The following is a 20,170-nucleotide window of genomic DNA, read 5'->3' as shown; positions in this document are numbered from 1 at the left end:
TCTCCGGGGACACCGTCCCACAGTGCCACAGAGGAGGGCCCAATTTCCAACAACAGGCCCTGGGACACCAAGAGTGACGCAGAACAGTCCAATCAGATAATGGCTACTCCACCGGCAGCCACGACTCTGTTTAACGGTGGGAAGCGAGCGGGGGAGAATGTCGCTGCCGTCAGCGGGAACCCTTCCTAACTGGCTCCTTTGAAATTTTCCACTTGTCTGGAGTCGGGCTGTCTCCTCTGTGTTCCTCCTCCGGTAACTCGATTTACACCTGGCCAACTATTTTTATCGTGCGGTGCCCACAGGGGAGGGAAGAAGGGAGGTGGTGCAGACCAGAGCAGGTTTCAGAGTGTGGGCCCGCATGTTTGCAGGTGTGCAAGGGAATGTGGAAGGGTGTGACTGAGCACATGTATGGAGGGCCGGGGTGGGGGGTGGGGGTGCCTCCATGTGGGTCTGTGGGCATGGGCACACAGGTGCTTAAATCATAAGCTCGTCTCTAGACTGTAAGCTCATGGGCAGGGAATGTGTCTGCTATATTATGTTGTAGTAGTAAATCTTATTTATTGAGCACTTACTGTATGCAGAGCACAATATGCTTGGGAGAGTACAATATAATAATATAACAGACACATTCCCTGCCCACAATGAATTTACAATCTAGAGGTGACGTGATCTCCCAAGTGCTTAGTACAGTGCCCTGCACACAGTAAGTGCTCAATAAATACAATTGACTGATTTGGTCCTATATATACGTCTCTGTGTGTGCAATGCTTGGATTTACAGCTATTCTTTTGATCTTCGAGGTACTTCAGAGTCTCAATCACTGGCCCCTGGACACTGGGGCTTCAGACTGTAAGCTCCATCAGTCAGTCAAAGCTATTTATCGGGCACTTACTGTGAGCGGAACACTGTACTAAGCTCATAGGAGAGTCCAATACGGCAGAGCTGTTAGACGGTCCCCTGCATACAGCAAGCTTAGAGGGCGAGACAGACACTGGGAGTCAGAGGTCATGGGTTCGAATCCCAGCTCTGCCACTTGTCAGCTGTGTGAACTTGAGCAAGTCACTTAACTTTTCTGGGCCTCAGTTCTCTCATCTGTAAAAAATGGGGACTAAGACTGTGAGCCCCACGTGATCACCTTGTATCCCCCAGTGCTTAGAACAGTGCTTAGCACATAGTAAGCGCTTAACAAAATGCCACCATTATTATTATTATAAATAAATTACAGCTATGGCTAGACATGCTGGGGGGCTGAGGGAGAGGTGAATAAAGGGAGCAAATCCCTTGTGGGTAATGATCTTGTCTACCAACTCTGTTGTGTTGGACTCTCCCAAGAGCCAACCAAACAATGGGCTCACAGTCTAGAAGAAGACAGACAACAAAACAACTCTTTTGTATTGTACTTTCCCAAGCATTCAGGGCAGTATTCTGCGCACAATAAATACCATTAATGGATTCAATGGTATAGAGAAGCAGTGTGGCTCAGTGGAAAGAGCACGGGCTTGGGAGTCAGAGGTCATGGGTTCGAATCCCATCTCCGCCACTTGTCAGCTGTGTGACTTTGGGCAAGTCACTTAATTTCTCTATGCCTCAGTTACCTCATCTGTAAAATGGGGATTAAGATTGTGAGCCCCACATGGGACAACCTGATCACCTTGTATCCTCCCCAGCACTTAGAACAGTGCTTTGCACATAGTAAGTGCTTAACAAATACCAAAATTATTATTATTATTCATTGATTGACTGAAGGAGAGTGGTGGGAGTGGGGCTAGAGGAGGGGGAGGACCAGGGGATGAGGCCAAGAGAAGGGTATAGGGCTATCTCTTCCGCTGGGTCCAGTTCCTAGTCGTCCAGAGGCAACTAGAGAGGCTCCCAAGAGTCTTAACACAGGCAGGGCTGGGGAGAGTACCGGGTAATTGCTCCATACTTAAAAGACCAGGACTAGAAGATCTTGGTGTAATAACTCCTGGGAGAGATACTGAGCTCTCATCACAGAGGAGAAAGATGGCCTCCAAACAGACAGCTAATGGCTCACCGTTTATCTGGGAAACGGGGATGGGAGGGAAAGGGGGAAGGCAGCTGGGCTCATTGCACTCCCAGGCACAGCCCAAGAGGAGAAGCAGCAAATTAGCTGGAGCCGGAAGAGGGAAAAATAGGAGAAGGGGGAAGACAGAACACACTGGAGCCACGTCCAGCAAAGAGGCCATGCTGAACCTGGGGAAGAAGGAGAAAATGACCCTGTGATGGTCACTTTCTTTCAGTCTAGTGAAAAGAGCACAGGACTGGGAGCCAGGTGATCGTGGTTCTAATTCCAACACCGCAATCGACCCGTCGCGTGGCCTTGAGCAAATCACTTGATTTCTCTGGGCCTCAGTTTCCTCACCTGTAAAATGGCAATTCAGTAGCTGTTCTCCCCCTCCCTTAGATTGTGAGCCTATGGGGGAATAAGCTTATGTCGACCTTATACCTTATATCGACCCCCACACCTAAGATAGCACTGGACACACAGTAGGTGTTTAACAAGTACAACTATTATTATTATCGCTATAAAAAAGTAACCCAGTAAGAACCTGTGGAGGTGTCCCTTTCCCCAGGGGACGACTGAGTGCTCTTTACCAAAAGGTCTCCAAAAATATGAAGATCAAGCAGGTGCACCCACACCCACACACCTCTTCCCCCCACCCCCAAAGTCAAAATCCCATGAGGCTCATAGGAACCGTCTGGAAAGCCCTTAGCCAGGAGGAGTGGAGGCAGATGGGCTCTTTGCTGCACGTGTGTCTGTCTGTCTGTCTGTCTGTCTGTCTCTGTCTGCTGGGCCAGGAGTCCTTCCCTGGGCCCCCATTCCCATATGACTTCTGTCTGTCTGTCTGTCTGTTGTCAGTGGCTGGGGTGGTTTCTGCTCCTATGTCATCTGTGTTTGACCCAGGACAAATCACTTAACCTCTCTGTTTCCTCATCTGTAAAACGAGGGTAAGATCTCTGCCCTCCCTCCCTTTTAAGAGCATGAACCCCACCGCTGGATACTGAGTAAACGCTCCAGAAAGACCAAAACCAACAGCGGCCTAGAGCCCAGCCCAGAAAAGTGCGATGGGTGGGAAGCCCTCTGGAGTTGGCGGTTCACCCGCCTTTCCAGGACGAGAGGGTGCAGTGATTTCAGAGTGGCGTTGAGTGGGATCCCATAGCCCTCCCCCTGCAACATTTCCATTTTCAATGCTTCAGTAAAAGCCTAATTACCCCCAAAAGTGTAATTTGGGTTTCAGGTTGAGCATATTCATTTCCTGGGGTTTAATTATTTAAGAGAGATAATTGAGAAGGGGGAGGGTATTGGATGACATCTCACCGTTCAGCCGGCTGAGAAGCCTCAGAAAGGACAGTCACGGCAGCTAGCCCCCTGCCTCGGGGCCCGGACCCTCCACGCAGGATGAGAAAAAAGGCAAGGGCTGGGAACACTACAGTGGACCTCAAGGAGTTATTCAGGGGCACAAAAGAGGTCTCTAACTCAAAAAATTCTGAAGTGCCACAAGGAAGGCAAAATCTTCCCCCACCTCCTCCTTGAAGCCTTTCCGGATCAATCATTCCCTGTCCTCCCCAGTACCCCGACCTTCCCCTCGGCTCACACCCTCAGAATGAGAGGCTCTCAAATTATTTGTACCTAGAAAGTGCTTACTGTGTGCCAGGCTCTGTGCTGAGCGCTAGGGTAGAGCCTAGATTGGACATAGTCCAAACGGAGGCCCAGAGAGATTGAGTGACTTGTCCAAGGTCACCCAGGAGGTCAGAGTTGGGACTTAATAATAATAATGGCATTTATTAAGCACTTACTATGTGCAAAGCACTGTTCTAAGCGCTGGGGTAAATATAGGGTGATCAGGTTGTCCCACGGGGGGCTCACAGTCTTAATCCCCATTTTACAGATGTGGTAACTGAGGCCCAGAGAAGTTAAGTGACTTGCCCAAAGTCCCACAGCTGACAATTGGCAGAGCTGGAATTTGAACCCGTGACCTCTGACCCCAAAGCCCCTGCTCTTGCCACTGAGCCACACTGCTTCTCATAGCCACACTGCTTCTCTTCTCTTCTCTTGAACCAAGAGTTCTTGATCAGACCCTGGCCCATCTGCAAAATGGGACTTCAGACCCCTCAGGCTGTGGGACGGGGACTGCGATGACCTCAGCTCCACCTCAGAGCTTAGTACCAAGTTAAGCGCTGAATCGATACTACTGCGATTAATTCATGTCATTACCTGCAATTCCCCTGCCTCGGAGAAACATCTGGACTGTTCTGGCCATGCCCTCCTCGTGCTCTGAAGGCCGCCAGACTCCAGCAAGAAGGACCAGCAGCCGGGATGGACTCGTCTGTCAGCGGCGTCATCTCTGAGCACGACGGGCAGCTAGACCGGCGACACTGATGACGATGATGGTGATGAAGCCCTCTCCCCCAGGGAAGGCCGCGATTCCATCTCCTTTCCCATCCCCGGAGGGCCGAGAGGCCAGCACCACCGTTCCGCATCTGTCCGCTCCTCAGAGACAGTGGCTGTCCCAGGAAATGGAGCCACTCTCCGTTCTGAATTTCAACTTGTTAATTTTACCAACAAAAAGCCTATGTAAGAAATATGAGCTTCAAATTTAAAAAAGCCTGAGTATCTCAAAATTGATATCACATTTAAACTGCATTCAAACTATCTTTAAACAATTATTATTATTATGCTATTGATGTCTGTCAACTTGTTTTGTTGTTTGTCTCCCCATTCTAGACTGTGAGCCCATTGTTGGGTAGGAGCTGTCTCTACCTGTTGTCGAATTGCACTTTCCAAGCGCTTAGTACAGTGCTCTGCACGCAGTAAGCTCTCAATAAATATGATTGAATGAATGAATGAACTTCCAAAGGTGCCACTTTTAATTACGTTCTGGCGTCACACACCCAGAGGTCTTTGAGTAAACGGCTCCAGCTAAATACAGTTTATTCATTAATTATTATTAATTATGTTCACCAGTGGTGCCGAGGGGGACTGGAATCTGGCTCAGGAGTTGACAGGTGAGAGGGAGGGGAGGGGCTGTCGGAGCCTCTCGTTTGTCAATCAAGGTTGACAACCGGGTTCTCAGTAAAGACTACTGTCTGACAGATGGGTGGAAGGATGGTGAGAAGCAGCATGGCTCAGTGGAAAGAGCCCGGGCTTTGGAGTCAGAGGTCATAGGTTCAAATTCCGGCTCCACCAATTGTCAGCTGTGTGAGTTTGGGCAAGTCATTTCACTTCTCTGTGCCTCAGTTCCCTCATCTGTAAAATGTGGATTAAGACTGTGAGCCCCCCGTGGGACAACCTGATCACCCTGTAACCTCCCCAGCGCTTAGAACAGTGCTTTGCTTAATAAATGCCATTAAAAAAAAGGATGGATCGAGCAAGCTGTCCATCCCCTTCCAAGGACACAGCCATTCCCCACATAAGTCTCTTCAGCACCTCTGGCCGCAGCCTCCTCATTGTCCTTCCCCTCCTGTCCATCCCCTTCCCAATCTACCCTTCCCGTGGTCGCACTAATCCAGGTCCCTAGGGTAGCGGCAGGATTCTCTCTCCCAATCGTATGCCACTGCCCTGGCTCCGGCTCCCTGGGCCACCTGGCCTACAGCATTGGATCCTTGGCTCCAGAGGGATTCTGCTCCTCAGGCCTCTTCCCAACCCTACAGACTCCTAGATAAGTGCTGGTCTCCTCAGGGGGCCTCTCCACAGGTCCCCCCACCCCTGGCAATGAGAATGACTCTGCTGCTGGTCATCACTCAGCCCTCTCCCAGCTCCCCCCCCCCCCACACACATACACATACACTCCAACTCCCATTGGGTCGAGATGGAACCGGCTCCTTGTTAGCTGACGGACGGATGGACGAGGGGCTGGGCGAGGCTGGGCTCTAATTAGCTACACCTCCTGCTGGCTCTGCACATGTGTGCGTGCACACACACACACACAAACACACACACATACACACACAAAACGCACACGCACACACATGCCAGCACTCATCTCGTCAAGGTAGAGAGCGCCAAAGGAGCTGATGGCCGGAGCGAGCTGAAGGAAAGTCACGACTGCCAAAAGCTCTGAGCTGGGGTAAACTTCTCTCCATGCAGGCACCCTCCCTCTTCCCCTCATCTCTCTCTATTCTCCCTCCTCCTCCTCTCTCCCCCTGCTCCATCCTGCTTTTCCCTCTTCCCACTCCCTCCCCCTCAGGGAGACCAGACGCAGAGCACCCCAACTTAGTGTTGGGAGCTCCCAAGCAGGTCAGCCCCACTGGGAAGATTCAATCCTCCCAGCTGCGAAATGTCCCCCACTCCGCCGGTGCCGGAGATGTCACCGTCCCAAGTATCTGGCCGACACGGGCCAGCACCGAAGAGGCCTGTGTGGACCGAGGACCTGGGGTAGCCCAGGACTCTCTACCCACAGGACCAGCTCCCTCAGTTCCAGCGGGTCTCGGTCCTCAAACCCCCAAGGCTGCATCTGGGCCCTGGGAGGGGCCGGGAGCCAGGGCCTCTGGGCTTCTCCCGCCATGACCCCTCTGAGGGTCCAGTTTCGTGGCCCCTATCCCTGGCCCCCAGGAACAACTCAGCTCGTTATTCCCAGTTCCATCCCAATAAAATATTTATTCTTTCCAGAAATAAATCTTTAAAAAAAAAGAGAGCAAAGAGTGAGTGTCTATTGCTTATCCCCCCATACCTGGATGGGTTTTGCACGGGGACCACAGAGAGGAGATTCTAGGCTGGACAAGACCCCCTTCCCCACCTCTCAGAGTCCCCCCACCCCCACCCCCTGACCCCAGCTCAACATTTTATGATCTCACTTTGGGGCGTGTCTGGTCCTCGCCCTGGCCCCCCGCCAGGCTCACATATACACACACCCAGTCACACACATACATACACCCACACACGCACAGTCACACATGCACGAACACACACACACACGCACACCCTGGTCCCCACTGTCGGCATCTTAGTATCCATCTCCCAAGGGGGGTCTGTGTGGTTTCTGTCTGGTTGCCAAGGAGATCCAAGACCCAGGCCCACCCCCAACCACAAGCCACGGGCACCGAGGGGCCGGGCATGGCAGGAGAGGGCAGGCCGAGCGGGGTGGGGAGGAACAGTAAAACCAGACCGAGGCTGTCCGTGTGTCTAGGTGCCTGGATCCTGTCACAACTTGTGCCGGGGACTGGGCCTCTTCTTGGGGTGAGGTGGGGGGCAAGTTTGGGAAGAACAGGAGATGTGACTTTACTATTAAGGTCATAGAGGCATGCTATAGGGGTGGTGGGGGCTTGGGGAAGTAGGGCACAGAGAGGGGGGTTTCTGCTGTGAAAGGGAAGGACCCCCCCACCCTGGGCCATCTGCAGAGGGGATGGGATGTGTGCGTGTGTGTGTATGTGTGTGCACAATCCAGCAGTTGGGGGGCAGGAGGAAGGTGAGCAAGGAAAGGAGAGGAGGTGGGCTCCTCAGCCCCCACCCTGGCTGCAATAGTGAGAACCCCACATTGGCCCCCAAACAGCAGCACCACGATCGCTCCCCCGATGGGAAGAGGCTGGAAAAGCAAAGGTTTCAGGAGTCAGAGCCCCGGCCTGGAGCCCGGTGGGCTTGGCCCCGGTGAGTCTGGCCACAGACAGCCTGGCCCCGGAGGGAACGGGAAGGCCGGGGTGAGAGGAGCAGAACTGGGAAGGGGGAGTCAGTGTTCTCGTTCTCCTCCTGCCCGGCCCCGGCCCCCTCACCTCTTCCAGGGACCAGGAGGGGTTGGGAGAGTTGAATGAGGGTAGGGGGCAGCCACAAGGTCAAAGGCCAGGATCTTCAGAGGGGGCAGGTAGGTGTAGACACCCCAGGGCTCCCTTACCGCCCTGCCCGGTCTCCCAGATGGCCCAGCCTCAGGCGCTCTGCCAATGGGGCAGCAGGCCCAAACCCGGCCCTACGGTTCCCTCTCAGCTATGACCTCACAGGAGGGGCTCAGTGTGGGGCCCCGGAAATAGTCTCTTCCCCCTACACCCTGCCTCCACCTCATAGACATTCTGGCTCCATGCCAGGGTCACCTGTGCCCAGGGCAGGGAAGGGGTGGCCCTGCAGAAAGAGTCAGAACCGAGAGTCAGGAAATCCAAGGTCTATTGCCAACACTGTCCATGCCCTGATTAGTGACCTTAGGCCAGTCACTTCATCTCTCTGGGCCTCAGTTTCCTCCTCTGTAAAATGGGGATAGAGATAACTCTTCTCCCTCCCTCTTAGACCATGAGTCTCGGGTAGTCCAGGGACCGTGTCCGAACTGATCATCTTGTATCTACCCCTGTGCTTGGCACATAGTAAACGCTTAATAAATAAAACATCATTATTATTATTATTTCCTCCTCTGAGGCCGCCCACACTGCATCCCTTGGCCAGGCCCGGGCCAGGTGGCCCTGCGGGTGGGTGCTAGGGCTTTTCCTGGGGCAGGGGCAGGAGAGGAGGGTGGGACAGAAGACCGGGAGAGGGGGGTCACAGTTCCAATAAGAGGAGGCACCCAGGGTCCTGCGGCAGGGAAGGGGGTGGCAGGAAGGGGTGGGGGGGGGTCCCAGAGCACAGCCCCCTCACGGGGCATCACAAGCAGTCCTGGCACAGGGCCACCTGCCCCCTGCGGAAGTCACGGCATGGGCAGAGCCGGTGGTATTTGGGGCTGGCGCCCGCGCAGCTGAAGAGCAGCGGCTCCTGCTGCAGGAAGCACTCGTGGCCCGGCTCGGGGGCAGCGCTGGGGGCGGCGAACGCCGGGTACAGGTGGTTCATCTCCGACTCGGTGCTGGCGCAGTCCACGTTCAACCTGGGCGGGGCGGGGGGAAGACGCCCCTGAGTCTTGAACCCTGGGCACACTCTGCCCCGGTCCCCTGGGTTCACCTGTCCTCCCGGGCACACTCTGCTCCTCGCCCCAAGTTGCCCCTGGCCCTGCCCCAGCCCCAGCCCCAGCCCCAGGCCAGGAGTGCTTCCCCCCAGTCCCCTGGGGTCTCTGAGCTCTCGCACCGACCGCTCCCTCCAGCTCCTGGGCTTGGCAGGCTCTGGCTTGGCAGGTCCAGCCTCCTCACGAGAGCTTTGCACACAGTAAGTGCTTGATAAATCCGACTGATTGACTCAGAGCCTCCCCATTCCCTGCCCTCCAACAAGAGGAGCCAGGCCAGAGACCCGCAACCTTGGCTGTTACCTTGACCCTACCCTCCTTCTGTCCACCACCAAATCCTCTTAGACTCTGGAACGGGCACTATGTTCAACCTGATTATCTTGAATCTACTCCAGAGCTTAGCACATAATAAGCTCTTGTCAAATAAAATAATAATGATGATGATGATAATAATAATAATAACTCTGTGAATTCTTCCTCCACAACCTTTTCCAGAATCCACCCCTTTCTCTCTGTCCAAGTGCCTGGTCTGGGCACTTGGCATATCCCAACTCCACCACTGCATCAGCCTCTTTGCTGACCCTCCCTGTCTCCTGTCTCTCCCCTCTGTAACCCATACTTCTCTCTGCTGTCTGAATCATCGTTGCAAAAATAATCCCGTGCACATTTCCCTGTTCCTCAAAAGCCTCCAGCTGTTGCCCATTCCTCTCTGCATCAAGCTGGCTCTTCCCGCCACCTCAATCTCTCCCCATTACTTATCCTCGCGTCTCTCCCACTGCACCCCAGCTCACGCTCTTCGTCGCTCTCAAACCAACTTACTCACTGTGCTTCCATCTCGTCTCTTTCTGTGCTGACCTCTTGCCTTGCCCAGAACGCCCACCCGCTTCATATCTGACACACTGGCTGGGCAGGTTGGAACTGAACCCTGGGTCTCCTGCCACCCAAGAGCCTCTTCCAGAAGACCCGGCACCTAGGCCGTGGCGGGGACCCAGAGTAAAACATGGCCTGTGATCTGGCCAACTCCAGAACCATCTCAAAAATCCTATTACAATCACATCTCCTCTAGGAAGCTTTCCCTCATTAATCTCTCATCTTCACAAGGGCACTCCTCCCTTGGCTGCCCTCAGAACAGTGCTCTGCACTCAATAAATGCTACTGACTGATTGACTGAGACCCTCCCTCCCTCCCCATTACCCCAGGAGAGGCTGTCCAGGTGGATTCTGCCCCCTCCCCCCCTATTACCAACCACCGCACACAAGCATGCGCGTGCACGCACAACAGCCCCTCAGACTGGGGTCTGTGTCAGTAGACTCTGCCAGTCATCCTCCTGCCCGTCCCACCCTCGTCCGAGCCCCCAGGCCGGAGAGGGCAGCGGGGTCGGTTGCCCCTGCCTGACTGCCCCAGCCATGGAGGGCAGGGGCACTCACTGCAGAAATGCCTCCCTGGTGTTGAGGAAGCGGAAGAATGCGGGCTCGCACATCAGGCCGTGCTGCAGGCAGAGGTCTGTGCAGGCCTGCCCCGGGCCGGACAACCAGCCCTGCAGGCAGCGTGCCGGGGGCCAGGCGGGGACGTCCGGGCCGCTGGCGTTGGGGGGCCACTCCAGGTGTGTGGCACTGGCCACCAGGGCAAAGGGGCCCGGCGGGGGGCGGGCCGGTGCGGGGGCGGCCGAAAGTGGGGCTCCCGTGGCCTCACAGAAATCCTGCCAGGAAGGAAAGGGAGAGTCAGGGGGCGGGGACCTGGGAACAGGGGTACATGGGCACAGGATGGGAACTAGGGAAGGAGAGTGGGCCAGCCCCACCACGCTCCATTGGTAGAGGCTGCATCCTCCCTGGTCGGAGAGAGGCCGAAAGCGGCCCTGGCAATGGTGACGCTGGGGCCCTGTGGTGTCCCCCCGACATCCAGCCCCCAGGGAGGGTGCCACTACCTGGGACTTGACCCCCACCTCAGCCCCTACATGTCTCTCTGTGGGAAGGGGCTGCCGGGGGACCCAATCTCCCCAACCAGTGCTTGGGGCCTGGGGAGCAAAGATCCCTGCAAAACCCAGAGATCTCTGGCGAGAGGGTAGGGCTCCCTGAGTGACGCTGCTGCTTGCTCTTTCCTAGAAGTGGGAGTGGTAGGAGAGGTGGCTGGAAGACTAGAGACTCCCAGGGAAGAGAAGCCCGCCCCTCTCCAGGGGTGGAGGTCTTGGGAGGAGACCCCTCCCCACCAGGTGGAGGCCCTGGGAGGAGCCCGCGGGAGGACGGGTCCAGACCTGGTGCTGGAGGTAGGCGTGAATCCGCTCCAGCATCCCCTCGCAGGTGTACTCATACGGCAGGTAGGGGTCTACCTGCAGGAGACGAGACAGAGGAGATGGGTGGAGTGGGGACCATGGAGACCCCCGACAACCCCCTGGTTTCGCTCCCAGCTCCTTAGCTCTCTGGGTGACTTCCAACCCTCCAGGGTGGAGGGGGCAACCGGCAGAGAGGGCAGGGGATTGTGAGAGGGGTGTCACTCTGTGCTAGGCACTGTGCTGAGCGCTGGGGTGGATACGGGAAAATAGGGTTGGACTCAATCCCTGCTTTCCACGGGGCCTGTGGCAGTCTAAAAAGGAGGGAGAAAGAGCAGAAATCTGATCCCCATTTTACAGGGGAGGAAACCGAGGCCAGAGTTGTTGAGCGACTGGCCCGAGGTCACAGAGTAGGGCAGAGGCAGGCTGGGACTCAACTCTGGGTCTCCTGGCTTCCAAGAACCTGTTCCCAAAGCGGTTGGGAGCTCAGTCCTCAGAGCCTGGGCCAGGCTGGACAGTCAGAATACACACGGCAAACTCCAGGGCTTCCGCCCTGCCCAACTCTCCCCAGAACCACCCTCTGCACAAGCCCGGGCACTACCAATCCCTGGGATACCCGGAGGGAGGGGCCGACTCAGGTGCCCACCTGCATCCTCATGATGGCCTTGATGGCGGCTTCGAACTCCTGTGAATTGTTGTAGTCCACGGTCCAGACGTGGGGCTTCCCGATGAAATTCTCAGCGTACGGATGCTGGGAGAACACCTAGAGGGGCAGGAGGCTGAGCAGTGAGCAAGGCAGAGACTCAGTGGGGTGCCCTGGCTCAGACCCCCTTCCTTCTCCCCATTTGATGGCCTGGACCCCACTCCTGCCTCCATTCACCGGCCCTCACCCGCCTCCTCTCCCCTTTGCTGACCCTGACCCCCTCTCTCTGGCTCTGCTCTCTGCGCCCTGACCACCCCTAACCCCCCACTCCCAGAACTGGCCTAGGACTGGGGTTCGCCCTCCTGGCCCCGGCAACGCTCACCTCCCTGGAGGTGGGCTTGCCCCGGAAGAACTCATGGTTGAGGGAGCTGTGCGGGGGCCTGAAGCGGGACTGCAGGAAGACGCAACCGTTGGCGATGGCCTCCAGCGGGGCGGGACCCTCGTAGGGGAATCCAAAGCCGATGAAGAGCTGAGGGCGGGAGGGCGAGAGGGTAGTTAGGGGCAAGGCGGGGCGGCCTGGGAAAAGGGGCCGAGAGGCCGGGGCGGGGGTGAGGCCCATGGACCCCCACCACTGCTCAGCCAAGCAGGGAAAGGCTTCCATCCCCCTTCTAGTGACCACGCCGGTAATCCTCGACTGGCCCAGGACTGGAACAGAGCAACTCCCCCTCTACATCCCCACCAGGAGTGAGGCCAAAAGTTATAGCCACCTTAGGGTCCCGCTCTGGGCTGGCCAACGGGGTCTCCTGGGGTCTTCCAGGGTCTCCTGGCTGGCCGGAGCCTACTGGGCACCTACAGCTCAAACCCTCCGGCCTCCGACCCTCCTCAGCCACAACTCCCTACCCCGTCCCACGGGGCTTTCCCCAAACAGGAACCGTCCATAGAGAGCCAGACTTAGTGCTTCATCTCCATGGAGGCAGGGGGCCGGACCACATGATCTTCCTTCCAACTCCAGGATTCTAAGAGGATACAAGGAAGCAGCAGGGCCTGGAGGAGAAAGCCTAGGACTGGGAGGCAGGAGACCCAGGTTCTAGTCCCAGTTCGGCCACTGATCTTCTGTGTGACCTCAGGTGAGCCACTCAACCTCTCTGAGCCACTTGAAAACGGACTGTGATCCTCACATGAAGCAGGGCTGGGACCGATCTGAATGTCACCTAACTACCTGAATGTTTAGCCTGGTGCCCGGCCCACAGCGAGCGCGTATTAAATAGCTTGCACTAACAAAGACTGGCCCCCACGGCATTAAGTGTGGCTGCAACTGAGCTGAACCAGTTCCTGGGTGGCAAGCGGAAAAGCTCTTCTAGGACTTCTGTCCCCAGTTGGCCAGACTCTGCACTCGTGGCCAGCACCAGGCCCGAGAAGTCATCACCCAGCGGGGCCGGGCAGCCGAGAGCACTGGGAAAAGGAGCCACCCGGGCCTGGCAGCGGCTTCTCACCTTGGCTTTGCGCAGCAGCTGCTGGAACTCCTGCTGAGGCAGCAGGCCGTGATTCTTCACGAAGGCGGGGACCTCGGGCGGGCGCTGCGTCTCGTAGTACACCGTGCCGTGGATCTCCATGTACTTGTTCAGGATGCTCAGGAACTTCTCCTTCCCCTGGAGAGAAGCCAGCCGGGGTCACGGGCTCAAGACGGGAAACACTCACCAGTTTTGGGTAACGGGAACCCTGCTCACCTGGCCTCCCCTCCCTCTAACCCCAAATTGCCCAGCCCAGACTTCACGGGAAGTCAAAACCAATGAGATCCCAGGGCTTTTTTCCAGTCTGACTCTGGAAACCGCTTCTGGCTTGGGATGGATGAGTGGATATCTTCGAGGCCCCCAAACAGGATCCTGCCCCGTATGTGGTGCCGACCCTTGGGACGCCAACGAGGAAGAAGGGCATCAAGGCAGCTCAGCGTCTCCCCTGCTTCCTGGCCTCCTGCTCCCGATCCGCTGCCCTCCATGGCACAAACCACTCCTGAACACTCAGAGCAAGCTCACGGACAGACCAAGACCTTGGGCTGAGAGATCTGTGGCTCAGCCCGAGGACAGGCCCCTCATGACCTGGCCTATGTCTCCTCCTCCTCCTCCCCCTCCTCCTCCACTTCTTCCTCCTTCCCTTCCACTTCCTCCTCCTCCACCTCCTTTTTTCCTTCTTCTCCTTCCACTTCCTGATTCTTCCCCTCTACTTCCTCCTCCTCCTCTTTCTTCTCCTCCTCCCAAAAACAGAGTTTCTCATAAAATCTCATAAAACAAGATGCCTCTCCTTCATTACTCTCCCCTAACTCTTCCTCATCCTCCTCCCCCTCCTCCTCCTCCCCAACCAGATTCAAAGGTAGAAATCCCTCTTAAACCCCCGTGGTGGCCATCTTGTTCTGAGCTGGAGCAGTACCAGAGGGATGTGGAGGGGCGGGGAGGGGGCTACAGGGGTGAGGACAAGTGGTATTGGTTCCCTAGAGGCCATTTTTCTGAAAATGTTTCACACTAAAAACCAGGAGAACGTGAAATGAGCCTGTCTAGAAGGCAAGGGAGGGATGGGGGAACAGAACCTGAGAGACAGACAGAATCCGAAACAGAGAAACAGAGAGGTGGACAGGAGAAAGAGAAAGACACATAAAGTACGGAGGAAGCAGAGATATACTGACAGACAGAAAGAGACAGAGAGACAGAAACAGCAGGGAAGAGGCAGAGACAGGAGGGAAGAGAGACAGCTAGTGAGAGCTGCAGAGAGAGGCAGGGACAACAGGTGGGAGGCACAGAACGAGGCAGGGACAGACAGGAGCACAGAGAGAAGTCGGCAGAGACAGAGGAAGAGAGGTAGAGGCAGGGAGACAGAGGGAGAGAGGCAGAGAGAAGCAGAGAGACAGAGGAAGAGAGGCAGAGGTAGGGCAACAGAGGCAAAGAGGCGGAGACAGACAGAAACAGGGAGGGGTAGAGATAAGGGAGAGAGGCAGAAACAGAGGGAGAGAGGCAGAGAAGCTGAAACAGAGTTAGAGGGTGAGAGGCAGAGTTAGAAGCAGAGAAACAGGGAGAGAAGCAGAAGCAGTGAGACAAAAAGAGGCAGTGGCAGGGCAGCGTGAGAAGCAGCGTGGTTCAGTGGAAAAGAGCCCGGGCTTTGCAGTCAGAGGTCATGGGTTTAAATCCCAGCTCCGCCAATTGTCAGCTGTGTGACTTTGGGCAAGTCACTTCACTTCTCTGTGCCTCAGTTCCCTCATCTGGAAAATGGGGATGAAGACTGTGAGCCCCACATGGGACAACCTGATCACCTTGTATCCTCCCCAGTGCTTAGAACAGTGCTTGGCACATAGTAAGTGCTTAAGAAATACCAACATTATTATTATTATTATTAACAGAGGCAGAGACAGGGAGAAAGAAGGAGAGAGGCAGAGAGAGATGGAGAGAGGCAGAGATGGGGGAGATGAAGAGAGAGAGAGAGAGAGAGAGAGAGAGGCAAAAACAGAGGCAGAAACAGGGAGCGTCAGAGAGAGAGGGAGAAAGGTAGAAGCAGAGTCAGGCCGAGGTAGAGTTAGAGGGGAGGGAGTTAGAGAGGTAGAGACAAAGGGAGAAAGATAGAGGCAGAGACAGAGAGGCAGCCCTGAGCCAGTACCTGCAGCTGCAGCGTCCCAGGCAGGCAGAGAGAAAGGAGGGGAGAGAGGGGACATTAGTAGAATCTTCATCATCATCAATCATATTTATTGAGCGCTTACTATGTGCAGAGCACTGTACTAAGCGCTTGGGAAGTACAAATTGGCAACACATAGAGACAGTCCCTACCCAACAGTGGGCTCACAGTCTCAAAGGGGGAGACAGAGAACAAAACCAAACATACCAACAAAATAAAATAAATAGGATAGATATGTACAAGTAAAATAAATAAATAAATAAATAAATAGAATCTTGATCCCCAACAAAGCCCTCTGGCCCGGGGAAGGAGAAATTCACCTCCTTCTCCCCACAGGAGGGCAGGAGGATGTCTCTGTCGAACCTAAACCCCTCCAGAAAGGGCAGACCTTCAGGCATCTCACCCAGAGCCCTGTGAACCTTACAGCCAGGAAGTTTTTTGGATTTTTTTTTCATGGAACTTGTTAAGCGCTTACTAGGTGCCAAACACTATACTAAGCGCTGGAGTGGATACAAGATCATCAGGTTGGACACAGTCCCCGTCCCACGTGGGACTCACAGTCTAAGGACTGAATCCCCATTTTGCAGATGAGGTACCTGAGGCCCAGAGGAGTAAAGTGACCTGCCCAAGATCACACAGCAGAGGTGGCGGAGCCAGATGAGGACCCAAACCCCCTGACTCCAAGGCCCGTGTTTTTTCCGCTAGCCACGCTGTTTCCCATCCTTCCTGAGATTTAACCCAAATCCCGGCTGCTGCAGCACTCCCCCACCTCCCTCAGTGCTCAGGCAGACATCTACAGCCACCCTCTTAATAATGGCATTTATTAAGCGCTTACTATGTGCAAAGCACTGTTCTAAGCACTGGGGGGATACAAGGTGATCAGGTTGTCCCACGTGGGGCTCACAGTCTTTATCCCCATTTTCCAGATGAGGTAACTGAGGCCCAGAGAAGTCAAGTGACTAGCCGAAAGTCACACAGCTGACAAGTGGCCGAGCTGGGATTTGAACCCATGACTTCTGACTCCAAAGCCCGGGCTCTTTCCACTGAGCCACGCTGCTTCTCATGCTTCTCCACCCTCTTCTGGCAAATGTCCCGCCCAATCTGGAAAGGTGCCAACTGGCCTCCCCCCCCAACCCCCCGGCCTTCTCTTCTCCAGCCCACAGAACGCCAGCTTCCGCTCACCTTCCAGATGTTGGCCTCCTTGCCATACACAACCGCCATGTTCCTGGACTTGTTGTCCTTGATGAGCTGCCTCTCCGTCGCATTCAGTTCCTCTGACACGAAGCCCATGAAGGAGTTATCTGGGGTATGCGCTGCAAGGAGGGGAGGCTATCACCAGCAGGCCTGGGGCCACCCGGGGAGGTGGCGGGGGGGATACCCCTGCACCCCTCCACCCTCTCTTCTCTGAGGGCTACCTGGGATAGTCTAGGAGGGCCTGAAGAAGAGCTGAACCCCAGCCCCTAAGGGCCCCGGGTGGCCAAATCCAGCCTAGGCCAGCTTGGACTAGTCTTTCTCCTTCTCCTTCCTCCTCCTCTGCCCACCCCACCCACATCCATCCAGGCCGAGGCTCCGACTCCGACTCGGCTCACTCCCCCATGACCTTCCCTCGGCCCCCCTGTCCCTGTCCCAAGCAGTGCCCTTCCCCTCCCCGCTGGCCTCTCCCCCGCTTAAACATCTTTCCATCGCCCTACGTGGTGGCAGTGGCGGCTGGCACAGGCAGGAGCCGGCGGGACAGATTTAGGATGCAATTAAACTGCACAGTGGGAGTGGGATAGGGAAGTATTAAAAACTCATTTCAATAATGGGATCCATTAAGCCGGAAGCCTCTGGGGCCCCGCGAGGAGGGGGAGGTCAGCACCCCGGAGACCTCACCAGGAACATCCGCTCAGCTTCCCGGTCCCCCCATCAACTGCCACAAACCCCTCACCACCGGCAGTCCTTCGATCGATTCATTTCAGAATCTCGGACCTGGAGACCACCCCCATCCCCCTGCCCCCATCACTCTTCTGAAGCCTCCCCAGTGACGGTCATCTGCCTTGCCTTGGACAGCCATCTGTCCACTTTCAGATGGCATCTGGCCAATCTGCCCCGCCTCAGGGACAGAAGAGGCACCGAACGACTTTACGCCAAATCCGGGGTTTCTCCTCCTTCGCTCCCACCACCGAGTCCCACAGCTCGGAGGAGGCGTCCGTGTTCATGGGGACCTGGGAGGGGACATGGTGGCTCTGGAGGGAGCATGGGGGGATGGCCAGGGGTCCCCCAGGGACAAATTCTCCGAGCCCTGTAGATTTCCACAAACCTCTTCCTGCATCCCTAAGATGCCACCATGCCACGTCACTTAACCTCTTTGGCCTAACATAGGTCCCCCACTTACCCGAGGGTCCCCTGAGGCCCTGAATCCTGCCCCTCCCTGGGCCGAGAGGGAGGAGGGACCAGACTCAGGGTCGGCAGCAGCCCACACAGTCGAACTCGAGACCCCAAGGAGGGGCGGAAGGCCGACCCTGAGAGTACCCCCAGAACCCACCCCGTCCCGCTTCCCCGGGGCAGGGACACTCACGGAACATGGTCATGAACTGCTTGGGGTTCAGGTTCCAGTACCCCCAGTTGGTCCGGTAGCCGTGCAGGGTGGCGTACTCTTCGTGGTTGTACGCTGGTTCCGTGCCGAAGGTGTCGATGACTCGGACCCGGCACCTGAGACAAAGTGAGGAGTCGCCCGACTGTCCCCACTCCGGGCATCGTGGGCCTGAAGGCAGTCCTCCGCGGGACAATCCCGGAGGTCAGTGGTACGTCCATCCAAGACCAATTCCTTTCCCATATGGCTCTCCCCGCACCTGGGACCTTTAAGCCCCTCTGGACCACGGCTCCCACCCAGCCCGCAGTCCCATCCACCACCTCCCCTTTTCCTGCCTGTTTATGAATTGTTTCAGGTCTGTCTCCCCAATTACAGTGTAAACTCCTCGAGGACAGGGATGGTCTTTCCTCCCTGCTATTTTAGCCCACGTGCCCAGTCCGGTGTTCTACACACTGTAGGTGCTCATAACAGTGCCCTGCTCCCAAGAGGAGCTAAATAAACCACAGTGGATTGGTTCAGGGACTGGACAGCCGTAAGGGTTGATGGGGCAAGTGGGACTGGAAAATGAAAACAGCTGGCTCTTGGACTAGCAAAGGAAAGGAGCAGCATGTCCAGGTGGCAAGAGCCTGGGTTTGGAAGGAAGAGGACTTGGGTTTAAATCCTGACTCTGCCAGCTGCCTGCTGGGCGAACTTGGACAAGTCACTTCACTTTTCTGGGCTTGTTTCCTCATCTATAAATTGAGGATAAAATACCCATTCTCCCTCCTCCTTAGACCGTAAGCTCCATGTGGGTCAGGGACTTGGTCCGACCTGATTAACTTGTATCTACTCCAGCTCTTAAAAAAGTGAAACATATTTAAGTGTTTAACAAAAAATAAAAAATAATAATAATAACAGGCAGGGCCATCACTTGGACCTGCAGAAGGAGTCTCCTTGCCTCTCCAGCCTGGGCCACCCCCAGCTCCTCCTCTAAGACGCCCCAGCTGTGGGACGGGTTCCCTCGAGGCCTAGAGTCTGTCTTCTCAGGGGTCCTGGGGGGTCCTGCCGGGCCGGACACAGCCCTGACTCCATTCAGGACAGCCACCAGCTGGTATCGAGAGAGAGGCCCTAGGGAACACTCAACCTATCCCTCCATGGGCAGCCTCCTCCAACTGAGGAGTCCGCAAGGCTCTTCCGGAGGTTGCCAGAATACCGGGACCAGCCCTAACCCAGGAGTCGGACCGGGGACCCGGAGCCTGGGACGCCGAGACCGGCTCTAGCGCGGGTGCTGGAGTGGGGAACTGGAGCCACGGTGCGGTGCGCACGCATTTATAATCAAAGCAATAACGGTGCCTGTCATTTTTCTCCATAATAAAATCCTGTGGGAGAGAGTCAAGGAGATTGGAGAAAATGTAATAAATAGCAGGAAAATCGTGCCCAATTAAAGCCCGTCCGCTGCCGGATGGATGCGGGCGTGCCAGGGAGGTTGGCATTGTGATCTTTTTCAGTCCTGGGAGGGGGGAGGGGAGCAGTGGGGAGGAAGGCTGAACCCCCTCCACTGAAATCCCTCCAAAGTCTGCTGCTTAGTGAGGCAGAGTCCTGAGAGCCTCCTCCAGCTGCTCTGACCCCCTCCCTTGCAATCCCCACTGGGGAGGCCCCCCTCTGGGCACTATCTCTCTCTCTCTCCCCCCTCCTTCCTCCTCAGGCCCCCCGGGGCCAGCTGTACCCACCCTGCCAGGGCTGACCTCGGGGCTCCCGTCGCTGCATGGAGGCTCCTTGCTGACTGGTTTCCTGGACGAGAAGCTTTATCAGCTGGGTACGGAGTCAGAACTCAGAACCACGGGCAGAGGGAGGGGGCTTGGGGGCAGCGGAAGGCTACTGTGGGGCGGAGACCAGGCCTCACCTGTACTTCTTGAAGGAGAGCCCCATCTGCTGCTTCATCTGCTGCAGGCCATGGTAGTCGGTGTAGATGAGGTCAAAGGGCAGGGGGGCGGTGAGGGGGCAGTTCCCCCGGCCCGGCGGCACCCCTAGGTTACTGAGAGAGAGAGATAAGGGTCAGCGCCCGAACCCAGACTGCGGGGGTCTGCACCGACCGCCTCCAATCCCCCACTCTCTCGGGTGAGCCTCTGGGAGAGCCCGAATTCCAGAAAACCAGGGTCAAGGGAGATCTTGGAGGTCAATCAATCAATCAA

At 56.1% G+C, this 20,170-nt stretch overlaps 1 protein-coding gene across 2 annotated transcripts in view; it reads right to left on the bottom strand.

Annotated features, from left to right (window-relative positions):
- Nucleotides 1-6,793: 6,793 nt before the first annotated feature.
- The window catches only part of MGAT5B (alpha-1,6-mannosylglycoprotein 6-beta-N-acetylglucosaminyltransferase B), a 34,630-nt gene continuing 21,253 nt past the window's right edge, over nucleotides 6,794-20,170 (bottom strand). Inside the window, exons 9-18 of one of the 2 annotated variants that reach the window (XM_038742006.1) lie at nucleotides 19,882-20,013; nucleotides 17,985-18,118; nucleotides 16,610-16,740; nucleotides 15,413-15,418; nucleotides 13,267-13,422; nucleotides 12,156-12,302; nucleotides 11,777-11,893; nucleotides 11,116-11,190; nucleotides 10,292-10,563; nucleotides 6,794-8,792 (exon numbers count right to left, since the gene is read on the bottom strand). In XM_038742006.1, the coding sequence (XP_038597934.1) occupies nucleotides 8,576-8,792; nucleotides 10,292-10,563; nucleotides 11,116-11,190; nucleotides 11,777-11,893; nucleotides 12,156-12,302; nucleotides 13,267-13,422; nucleotides 15,413-15,418; nucleotides 16,610-16,740; nucleotides 17,985-18,118; nucleotides 19,882-20,013 (1,387 nt within the window). In that variant the 3' untranslated portion in view covers nucleotides 6,794-8,575. The remainder of the gene's footprint in view (nucleotides 8,793-10,291; nucleotides 10,564-11,115; nucleotides 11,191-11,776; nucleotides 11,894-12,155; nucleotides 12,303-13,266; nucleotides 13,423-15,412; nucleotides 15,419-16,609; nucleotides 16,741-17,984; nucleotides 18,119-19,881; nucleotides 20,014-20,170) is intronic. The other variant, XM_038742007.1, reaches the window with a different exon arrangement.

Source organism: Tachyglossus aculeatus, unplaced genomic scaffold (genome assembly GCF_015852505.1).
Source record: "Tachyglossus aculeatus isolate mTacAcu1 unplaced genomic scaffold, mTacAcu1.pri SUPER_34, whole genome shotgun sequence".
Classification (NCBI taxonomy): Eukaryota; Metazoa; Chordata; class Mammalia; order Monotremata; family Tachyglossidae; genus Tachyglossus; species Tachyglossus aculeatus.
The sequence above is the reverse complement of the archived record's forward strand: the minus strand, read 5'-3'. Positions and strand labels throughout refer to the sequence as shown.